The following is an 11,357-nucleotide window of genomic DNA, read 5'->3' on the forward strand; positions in this document are numbered from 1 at the left end:
GTATAGCTGATTCACTTTGTTGTACAATGGAAACTAACGCAACGTTGTGAAACAATTATGCTCCAATTAAAAAAAGACCAAAGGAAACTCAGCAGACACATATTTATCTGAGTTCTTAAGACAAGTTGCCTAAGAACCTCTCAAAAAAGAGTAAGAAAACAAATAATTCTGGAGAAATAACATGAGAGTATCAAAAACCAGTTGAACACTGGGAAGCAATGATAAATAGGGAATATGTGTTCCCCAGAATGCAAAGAAGTTGGCAAAGATGACTTTTCAGCAGTGGATGGAGGTATTACATAATACGAATGTGTGTCATCATTAATCATTTGAAGCAGGATAGAGTTTGCAGATGACCCTGGCGTTCTTAAATGTTATTGTTATGCATAGAAACAATAGGATTTAACAGTATGCCTGGCATACTGCTGTCCATGGGGTCTCAAAGAAGTTGGACACGACGGAGTGACTGAACAAAAACAATGCATAGAAACTCACTATATTTCTAAAAATGATGGCTTCTTTTCCCTATTTTAATCCCAGAGTTTGGGGGACTGGAACCAGATGGCATCCTTAGAACCTCAGATCCAAGATTTCTTTGGGGGAAGAGACTACTGCACAGTGGTTACTAGTGTGTTAAAAGAGACTCTTGGAAATTTCCTATCCTGCTTGACTCATCTCTTATTATAGATGTAAGATCATAGTTGTATAATTAGTCTTGTTTTATTTAAACTGCTGTAACTTTTTGCTTTAAAAAACTGTGCTATAATATATGCAACATAAAATTTACCATCTTAACTGTTTCTAAGTATACAATTCAGTAGCATTAAGTACATTGACCTTGTTGTGCAAGCCCATCTCCAGAATTTTTACATCTTGCAAAACTGCAACTATAACTGTTAAACAACTCCCTCTTCACCCCTCACCTCAGCCCCTGGCAACCACCTATGAATGTGACTGCTTTCTAGCCCTGTGAATCTGACCAGTCTAGGTTCCTTGTATAAATGGAATTATGCAGTCTTCTTGTGACTAGCTTATTTCCCTTAGGAAAATGCCCTCAAGGTTCATCTGGGTTGTACCATGTATCAGAATTTTCTTCCTTTCTAAGGCTGAATAATATTCTACTGTATGAATAATATTGCACTATATTGAAAATCATAGGATCCTGAACTTTGAGGTTGATGCTATGATTTGGATGAGATGTTGGGGAGTTATGTGGGGGGATTGATCCCTGGTCAGGGAACTAAGACCTCACATGCTGTGGAGTAACTAAGCTCTTTTTGCCACAACTACTGAGCCCATGTGCCACAAACTAGAGAGTCCTTGCACCACAGTGAAATATCCTGAGTGCCACGACTAAGACCCGAAGAAGCCAAGTAAAATAAATAAACAAATATTTTTTTAAAAGAAGAAAGATGTGACTAACTGGCCAGAAGGCAGATTGATAAATTCACTGCAAAGGTATGAATTCAAATCTCCATCCTTGTCATTGCATCTCCTCCCATCAAGAGATGGAATGAATGTCCCCACCGTTTGATTTTAGGATGACTAACAAAATTCAGCAGAAGTGATGGTGTGGCAATTTTGGCACATAGAATATACCCTTCTGCTTCCTCTATCTCTTTAATTCCAGCAAAAAAAAAAAAAATTCTGATGATACAGGGTGTGTATCTAGAATGCACGCATGCTAAGTCACTTCAATTGTGTCCCACTTTGCGACCCCATGGACTGTAGTCTGCCAGGCTCCTCTGTCTCTGGGATTTCCCAGCAAGAACACTGGAGTGGGTTGCCATGCCCTCCTCCAAGGGATCTTCCTGACCCAGGGACTGAACCAGCGTCTCTTACGTCTCCTGCATTGGCAGGTGTGTTCTTTACCACTAGTACCACCTGGGAAGCCCCATGTATCTAGCATACATCATCCTTATTAATAAGAGAACTAATAAATTTTGGCCAAAGGGAATGTTAAAGGGATTTAGCTTTGAGAGGGTTTGCATAACCTGCTCCGCCCAGTGGAACGCTTTCCCGCCTGGGCTGTCGCGTTCTCGGTCAGTCCACTAGCTGACCACGGACACGTATGCAAGCCCCACTGAGATCAACATAACTGCCTAGCTGACCCATAGATGTGTGAGAAACAATCCATGGTTATTGTTTAAAGCCACTAAGTTGTGGAGTGTTTCTTTTTTTTCCTGCATCGATAACTAATTGATAAGTTACAGGAAAGCAAAGACCCAAAGAAAATCTTAAAGATGGACACATTCTTTATCATCAACTGTGATAACTGTCTATATATCAGGTCTGTCTGAAAAAGACTCCTGCAAAGTTGATAATCTGCACGTTCCACTCTGTGCTCACAAAAACAGTGCCTGTTACTTTGGCATTGTGTTAACTCTTCCTAATAGCTGGTCTGCTTTACACTCAGGTTGACTTGATCTTATTTTTTTAAAAAGTGACTCCATTTCTGGACTTCCCTGTGGCTCAGTGCTAAAGAATCCACCTGCCAATGCAGAAGACATGGGTTTGACCCCTGGTCTGGGAAGATCCCACATGCTGAGGAGCAACTAAGTCCGTGCACCACAACAACTGAAGCCTGAGTGCCCTAGAGCCTGTGCTCTGCGATAAGAGAAGCTATCACAAGGAGAATCCCACGCACCACATAAAGAGTAGCCCCTACTCTGCAACTAGAGAAAACCTGCACAGCAACAAAGACCCAGCACAGCCCTAAGTAAGTAAATAAATAAAATTGCATATATTTAAAAAAGTGACTCCATTTCTAATTGTGAAGGAAGCTATGACTGCACCTTACCTTTTGCAATTGTGCATTTGAGAAGCACTTCTTGGGATCAGTGTGAGCGTGGTTTTCACCTCCTGCTGCTTATGATTCTGCTGAAAGGCTTTCCCACTTGTTCAAACCAGCAGGGTGGTGTCACCGTGAGAACTGCAGACCAGCTCATACGGAACTGCACTGTGGGTGAGTCTGGCTTGCTCCCTGTGGGACAAGGTAGGACCTGAGGGGGTGCCGAGGAACCTGCCAGAGATGTCACGGCATGTCAGTGGGCGTTGATCACCAAGAGGAGATTATATCTGCGCCAGTTAAGTCAAATACGTTACACTGTCTTTCTCTAATCCCTCTTCCCTACTACATGGGCTCTAGAGGAGCCAGAAGACGGGCATGTGGGGAGATCCTTTGAGCCACTGGGAAACACCAGAATCAAAAGGTGGGGGCGGACTTGGCACTGGACTGAAGATTAAAGATTCAAACTGAATGTGACTGGAGTGAGTTTTTAATACCTGAAGTCACTGAAAGCCCTGGAGTCTGCCCAAGATATCACTAAGGGTGGGAAAGGGAGATTTGAAAGCAGTGATTAAAGAAAAAGCATACCTATTTGATTTTATAAAAATAAAGAGCCAAATCCTCCACCTATGTATCATTTTATTTACTTGTAAATAGTGTCTTCTAGCAAAAAAGGTACCATCCTTTGAAGAAGAAACTATAGTTAGATTCAAATCCCTGTACCTTCCTCTTTGTGTTTATAGCCAGGGAAGATGCTCATTTGAAAGATTTGGATAGAGTAAAACCTCAGTGTTAAAATTTGTTGAGGGTTATAGCCTGGTTGAATTTGTAAAAATTCTGAATTGGGGAATGCTTTTATAGAAATTTGTACAAAGTGATTAAAGTCATCCTTTTTCATTAAATACAACCATTCACCCACAGAGATTTCTTAGGTTATCGTCATCCACTCAGGAGGGGCACTTCAGCTGTTTACTCAGCATTGAAATGAGCTGGTACCAATCGTTTTTCTTAATTTATTTGGCAGCACCAAGTCTTAGATGTGACACATGGAACCTAGCAGCAGGTGAACTCTTAGCTGCAGTATGTGGGATCTAGTTCCCCAACCAGGGCTGGAACCCAGCCCCTTTGCACTGGGAGCTCAGAGTCTTAGCTGCTGGACCACCAGGGGAGTCCCCAACTATTAATATGTTCCTTCATCCTCATTGACCTCAACTTGCCCCTTTAATGCCGGAGTCTTGCCTATTGGTGGTACATAGTGTGACTGTCAACAGAGAAAACCGATTTGATCCTTGAGAGAAGTCAATGCTTGATGTTAGAGCTATTTGGTCCTCATAGCCTAACGTATACAAGAAGAGCAGAAACAGACTCGCAGATACCAAGGGCAAACTAGTGGTTACCAGTGGGTAGGAGGAAGGGGGAAAGCGTGAGATGGGGTAGAGGATTAAGACACTCAAACTACTGTGTTTAAAATAAGCAAGCTAAAAGGACATACTATACAGCACAGGGAAATTGGCCATTATTTTGTAATAACTTTAAATGGAGTATAATTTAAAAAAACATTGGATTCCTATATTGTACATCTGAAACTAATATTGCAAGTCAACCAGACGTCAGTAAAAACAGAAAACACTAATTTGAAAAGATATATGCACCCCAGTGTTCATAGTAGCATTAGTTACAGGTGCCAAGATATGGAAGCAAATGAAGTGTCCATCAGCAGATGAATGGATGAAGAAGGTGTGACATATATACACAACGGAGTCTTACTCAGCCATAGAAAGAACTAAAATTTGCCGTTTGCCGCCAAACAAATGGATTTGGAGGGCATTACACTAAATGAATCAGTAGGAAGTGGTGCCAGAGAAAGTACTTCAGAGATGTTCAGGCACTACGTCTATGTATAGAATTGCTGCGAGGCTAGGCCTCCCACAGAGCATGGCAGCCCTTACAGTTCCAGTGGAGAAAATTAATGATTTATCACTGTCCATTGGTTTTTCTGCCTTATTAAAGAGCAAATGTTCAAATGGTCTTCTTTAGTTGGAAAGATATGACTTCATATCATTGCTGGTATGAGTTTCCTGGAGGATGTGGGCTTAGAGATGAATTTTGCATAAAAATAAGCATTTTTGGATCTTAGGTAGAGAAAGCAGAAGGCTTTGATGACAAATTAGAGCAGGGAGAAGAAAATCAAATGTCTTTTGCATAGTTGTCAGGGAAAGAACTCATGAATAGACCTGGTAAGTGATATAATTAGGATAATTTGATAAAGAGTCTTGAAATCAAATGTAAATAAGTTGAATCCACTCAGAAGCATCCACCAATTATGTTGTCAAAGATGCAGGTGGGAGAAATGGATGTCACTACAGTGTTTGAACCTCTTGCAAGGACCAGAGTCTGGAGGCAAAACTCCCAGTTAGTGTGATTTATTTCAGATAAGAAATGACCCCAGATGGTCCCAGAGACTCTACAATGGAGGGAAAAAAAACAGCCAAACACACACACAAATTCAACAACAACAACAAGAGTCCCCATTGCTTTACCAACAAGCTAGTTGCAGGAAGGAATGGTTGATGAGCCTCCACACCTGAGGGAGGATGATGATGGATACGCAGATGGTCTAAGGGAAATGTGTTAGAGGCTTAAGAGTAGTTACAAGCTTTCTTGTAAATAGAATGAAGTATGATTACATTTGAAGTCAATTCCTACCAGGCCAGCCTTTGAATTGTTTACGTTTACTTCTATTTTGCCAACAAAGGCCTGGCTGGTCAAAGCTATGGTTTTTCCAGTGGTCATGTATGGATGTGAGAGTTGGACTATAAAGAAAGCTGAGGGCCGAAGAATTGATGCTTTTGAACTGTGGTGTTGGAGAAGACTCTTGAGAGTCCCTTGGACTATAAGGAGATCCAACCAGTTTATCCTAAAGGAAATCAGTCCTGAATATTCACTGGAAGGACTGATGCTGAAGCTGAAACTCCAATACTTTGGCCACCTGATGCGAAAAGACCCTGATGCTGAAAAGACCCTGATGCTGGGAAAGATTGACGACACAGGATGAGATGGTTGGATGGCATCACCGATTCAATGGACATGAGCTTTCATAAACTCCAGGAGTTGGTGATGGACAAGGAGGCCTGGCGTGTTGCAGTCCATGGGATTGCAAAGAGTCGGACATGATTGAGTGACTGAACTGAACTTCTATTTTGCATGTCAAATTGATTTTTTAAAAACAAACATCAACAAAATTCAAGAGGATCATGTTCCAGGTGAATACTGTTTTATTTGGTCAACATGTAATTATTATATATTTTCTCTGTAAGTGATAGAAAGGATGAAACAGGGGTGTATTTGTCACATCAGGTATTAGAGCAGACTTTTTTAAAAAAACTATTTTATCTTGAAGCATAGCTGATTTACAATGTTGTGTTAGTTTCAGGTTTATAGCAAAGTGATTCACTTATACATATACACACATCTATTCTTTTTCAGATTCTTTTCTCACATAGGTTATTAGAGTATTGAGTAGATTCCTGTGCTATAGAGTGGGTCTCTGTATATAGTTGTGTGTACTGAATGAAGGCAGAAGGAGAAGAGGACAACAGAGAATAAGATGGTTGGATGGCATCACCTACTTGATGGACGTGAGTTTGAGCAAGCTTCAGGAGCTGGTGATGGACAAGGAAGCCTGGCGTGCTGCAGTTCATGGGGTCGCAGATAGTCAGACACGACTGAACTGAACCTCCCAGTTTATCCCTCCCACCACCTTTCCCCTGTGGTAACCATAAATCTGTTTTTCGTGTCTGCGAGTCTGTTTCTGTTTTGTAAATAAATTCATTTGTCTCTTTTTTTAGATTCCACATCTAAGTGATAACACCTGATGTTTGTCTCTCTCTGACTTATTCACTCAGTGTGACAATCTCTAGGCCCATCCACCTTGCTCCAGCTGTCGTTATTTCATTCCTTTTTATAGCTGAGTGAGACTTTTTAATATATTATTTCATATTAACTCTACACCAGCTCTGTGATGTAGGCATTATTCTCATTTTCCATTTGGGAATCTGAGCCTCAACGAGGTTATGTAACTTATCCAAAATAGTATCTTAGCAAATTCTTACAGCATTCACAGTGCTGTATTGCAAGTGTCTGCTTTCCTGTTAGAGCAGACGCCTGTCTACACTATGTGCTACCCTATTCTGTCATAAGAATCCACTTGCCCCTGTAGACAGACACTGCAAATGCCAGATACTCACTTTGGCAGCTTCTCTCGAAGCTAGAGGTGGCACTACAACCCCGTCGTGTTGATGAGACATAAAGACTATTCCTGGAGGCCATCGGGGGGAGTTCATGGTGTGATGCATTCAGTGAGCAGATGCAACTATTGTCCAGCCACCTGTTAGATGGGAAAGCTAAGAGCTTGGTCCTCAGTGCATCACAGAGTCTTGAGCTCTAGGACCACCACCTGCAGGCTTTCATTAGGGGAGAAAAATAACCTCCTAGTGTTTAGGTTTCTGGGGTTTGGATATTGTCTTACTTGGAATTGAGAGCATTCTACCAACACAGACGGGCCAGGCTCACCTCTGTAGGCCCAAATTCTCACCACCCACTTGGAGGAGGAGGACCCTGCCAGCAAGTCACTGCAGGGAGACAGGGCAGCCTGCCTGGGGCAGGCAGAACCACCAAATCACCCTGCCTGAAAACATCCCCTGCCAAAGGGTTTGAAGGTCAAGCTGGATTCTCTCTTTTGGGAATTTTAACTGGAGATGTAGGGAAATGGTTATTTATTTAACAGAGGAGGGAGAAATAAAAACAAAAATGAGAACTTCCCTGGTGGTCCAGTGGTTAAGAATTCACCTGCCAATGTAAGGGACACAGGTTCAATCCCTGGTTCAGCAAGATTTGGGGGCAACTAAGCCTACACTCCACAACTACTGAGCCTGCGCACCTAGAGCCCATGCTCCACAAGAGAAGTCACTGCAGGGAGAAGCTCACACACCACAACAAAGAGGAGCCCCTGCTTGCAGCAACTACAGAAAACCCTCTCGCAGCCGTGAAGACCCAGTGCAGCCATAAATAAATAAAACCAAACAAGATGAAATGAGCAAAACAGAAGCTATGATAAAAGTGGAGTCATATCAAAATGGTGACGTGCACTCTGGCGATTACCACCTGTTACCTCCTGACGACCAGAGGATGGGATGGCCAGAGGCGGAGATCACGGTGTGGACCAGTTATTCACCTGAGGCCTCAGCTCCAGCTTCAGCTGAATTCTGCTGTTTAATGATCTTCTTCTCAATTTCATTTTTAGTTTCTAGGGAAAATTGGCTGAGAAGGGAGGGCGAGCTAAGAAAGCCCAGACTGAGATGAGCCTGTTGTTTGCTCCTTAGGCATCTAGGAGCTTAGGAAAGCAGGCCTTGGATTCTACAAAAACCCCTGAGATCTGATGGATGCAAAGGCCAGGGCACCCCCAGGTCAGAATGAAGGGGACTCAGAGCAGCCTAGGCCTTTCTCTCCAACGTCAGGACCATGCTGTTTCCTTGCCAAATCCTCCAATTAGACCAGTACTTTCTTTTTTTCTTTTTTTTAATTGACATATGCTTTCAGTACATTATACAAGTTACAGGTATACAATATATTGGGCTTCCCAGGTGGCAGTAGTGGTAAAGAACCTGCTGGCAATGCAGGAGATGTAAGAGACTTGGGTTCGATCCCTGGGTCAGGAAGATCCCCTGGAGGAGGGCACGGCAACCCAGCCCAGTATTCTTGCCTGGAGAATCCCATGGACAGAGAGTCTGTCAGGCTACAGCCTATAGGGTCACAAAGAGTCAGACACGACTGAAGTGACTTAGCACACACGCACACACACAATATATGGAGTCACAATTTTTAAAGTTTATACTCCATTTATAGTTCTTTTAAATATTTTTTTATGTGGACCATTTTAAAAGTCTTCACTGAATTTGTTACAATATTGCTTCTTCTTCTTTTTTTTTTTTTAATGTTTTGGTTTTTTGGCCACAAACCATGTGAGATCTTAGCTCCCCGACCAGGGATCGAACCAGCACACTTGCAGTGGAAGCATGGAGTCCTAAGCATTGGACCACCAGGGAAGTCCTGAGAGGATGACATCTTAAGGTCTAAAGTAAACTCTCCACTCAGAACAATAGTTATGACATTTTTACCAACCATTTAAACATTACTAGAAAATGTAATCCTGTCTTCAGTAAAAGGAATTATTTCATGCCTATGATAATTAATAGTGAATAGCTTAGGAAAGGTTTTTTTCATCATATGGACTGTTGGCATAGTTGTGCAGAAGACACCACAATTTTAAAGTTAGAAGTGCATCCAATATTCATCATGAACTTTTAAGTGATTTCTTTATATGACTATCTTTTCACATTTATTTTTCTTTTTTTTCTTTTTTTATGGAATTTTCTTTTTTTTTTCCATTTATTTTTATTAGTTGGAGGCTAATTACTTTACATCATTGCAGTGGTTTTTGTCATACATTGAAATGAATTAGCCATGGATTTACATGTATTCCCCATTTATTTTTCAACCCAGATATTGGATTGTATAACACCTGCCATCATGCTTTATGCTTTAACTTGTACTTCATTTTTCTAAAATTATTTGTTATTTGGGGAAAATGAACTTACAGAAGTATCTTTCTGAGCTCAAGCCCGACTTCAGAATTTTCATATATATATATATATTTCAGGAGAAAATGCTAAGAATACTGCACTTTTTGAAAAAGAATCTCCTTAGCAAAACTATTAAAAACCATACCTACTGCTGGGAAAATATTCCAATAGTGTGATATGACGACCTGCTCTGTAAACGTTAAGAAATTCAAACATCACACCCCTATCCTCTGCTATCTGCAGTGTCATCATATCCATCCCCCCAGCACCCTCCATGGGTCCACCCATGGAGTCAGTTGTGTTTAAAAATTATTATAGGACTTTTTGAGTTTCTCAGTACAAATGCAAGTAGCCAGAAGCTTTTAAGAATATGGATTTTTTTTCAAATGTATTATTGGAGTTTAATTACCTTACAGTGTTGTGTTGGTTTCTGCTGTAAAACAAAATTAATCAGCTGTGTGTATGTGTGCTGTGTTTAGTTGCTTCAGTCGGGTCTGACTCTTTGCAACCCCATGAACTGTAGCCCCCCAGGCTCCCCTGTCCATGGGGATTCTCCAGCCAAGAATACTGGGCTGGGTTGCCGTGCTCTCCTCCAGGGGATCTTCCCACCACAGCGATCGAACCCAGGTCTCCTGCATTGCAGGCAGATTCTTTACCATCTGAGCCACCAGGGACGCCCAAGAATAAAGGAGTGGGTAGCCTGTTGCTTCTCCAGGTGATTGGAACTTCCCGACCCAGGAATCGAACCAGGTCCCCCTCCTTCTTGAACCTCCCTCCCACCAACAAAGTTGGGTAGTTAAGAACACTCCTTCCTGTGTGCTCTTTTCATGGTATGTCTGTGACTCGTTTCATGGCATAACCTTAAGAGAAGTCAGTTTTTAAATTTTCACATGACTTTATGATGATCCTTCTGAAAGATGTCACACATCCTTCCATATTTAGTGGCTCAATTGGTCCATTCATTCTTCTATTCATTCTTTCAACATGGAAATGCATACTATTACCCCAACTTTTTTGAGGATATTTGGGGAATAGAAGAGTAACTACTGAGGTTATAAGAATCAAGCTAAAGAAGAATGGAACTGGAGGAATCAACCTGCCTGACTTCAGACTCTACTACAAAGCCACAGTCATCAAGACAGTATGGTACTGGCACAAAGACAAAAATATAGATCAGTGGAACAGAATAGAAAGCCCAGAGATAAATCCACAAACCTATGGACACCTTATCTTCAACAAAGATGGCAAGAATATACAATGGAAAAAAGACAACCTCTTTAACAAGTGGTGCTGGGAAAACTGGTCAACCACTTGTAAAAGAATGAAACTAGAACACTTTCTAACACCATACACAAAAATAAACTCAAAATGGATTAAAGATCTAAATGTAAGACCAGAAACTATAAAACTCCTAGAAGAGAACATAGGCAAAACACTCTCAGACATAAATCACAGCAGGATCCTCTATGACCCACCTCCAGAATATTGGAAATAAAAGCAAAAATAAACAAATGGGACCTAATGAAACTTACAAGCTTTTGCACAACAAAGGAAACTATAAGCAAGGTGAAAAGACAGCCCTCAGATTGGGAGAAAATAATAGCAAATGAAGCAACAGACAAAGGATTAATCTCAAAAATATACAAGCAACTCCTGAAGCTCAATTCCAGAAAAATAAATGACCCAATCAAAAAATGGGCCAAGGAACTAAACAGACATTTCTCCAAAGAAGACATACAGTTGGCTAACAAACACATGAAAAGATGCTCAACATCACTCATTATCAGAGAAATGCAAATCAAAACCACAATGAGGTACCATTACACGCCAGTCAGGATGGCTGCTATCCAAAAGTCTACAAGCAATACATGCTGGAGAGGGTGTGGAGAAAAGGGAACCCTCTTACACTGTTGGTGGGAATGCAAACT

At 41.3% G+C, this 11,357-nt stretch overlaps 1 protein-coding gene across 1 annotated transcript in view; it reads right to left on the minus strand.

The window, feature by feature from the left end:
* NMT2 (N-myristoyltransferase 2) overlaps window positions 1-2,832 on the minus strand; it is a 61,627-nt gene extending 58,795 nt beyond the window's left edge. The window contains exon 1 of the mRNA XM_070472108.1: window positions 2,801-2,832. Coding sequence (XP_070328209.1) covers window positions 2,801-2,817 — 17 coding nt within the window. The 5' untranslated portion in view covers window positions 2,818-2,832. The remainder of the gene's footprint in view (window positions 1-2,800) is intronic.
* Between the last annotated feature and the right edge of the window lie 8,525 nt (window positions 2,833-11,357).

The sequence above is a fragment of the Odocoileus virginianus genome, chromosome 9 (assembly GCF_023699985.2).
Source record: "Odocoileus virginianus isolate 20LAN1187 ecotype Illinois chromosome 9, Ovbor_1.2, whole genome shotgun sequence".
Taxonomy (NCBI): Eukaryota; Metazoa; Chordata; class Mammalia; order Artiodactyla; family Cervidae; genus Odocoileus; species Odocoileus virginianus.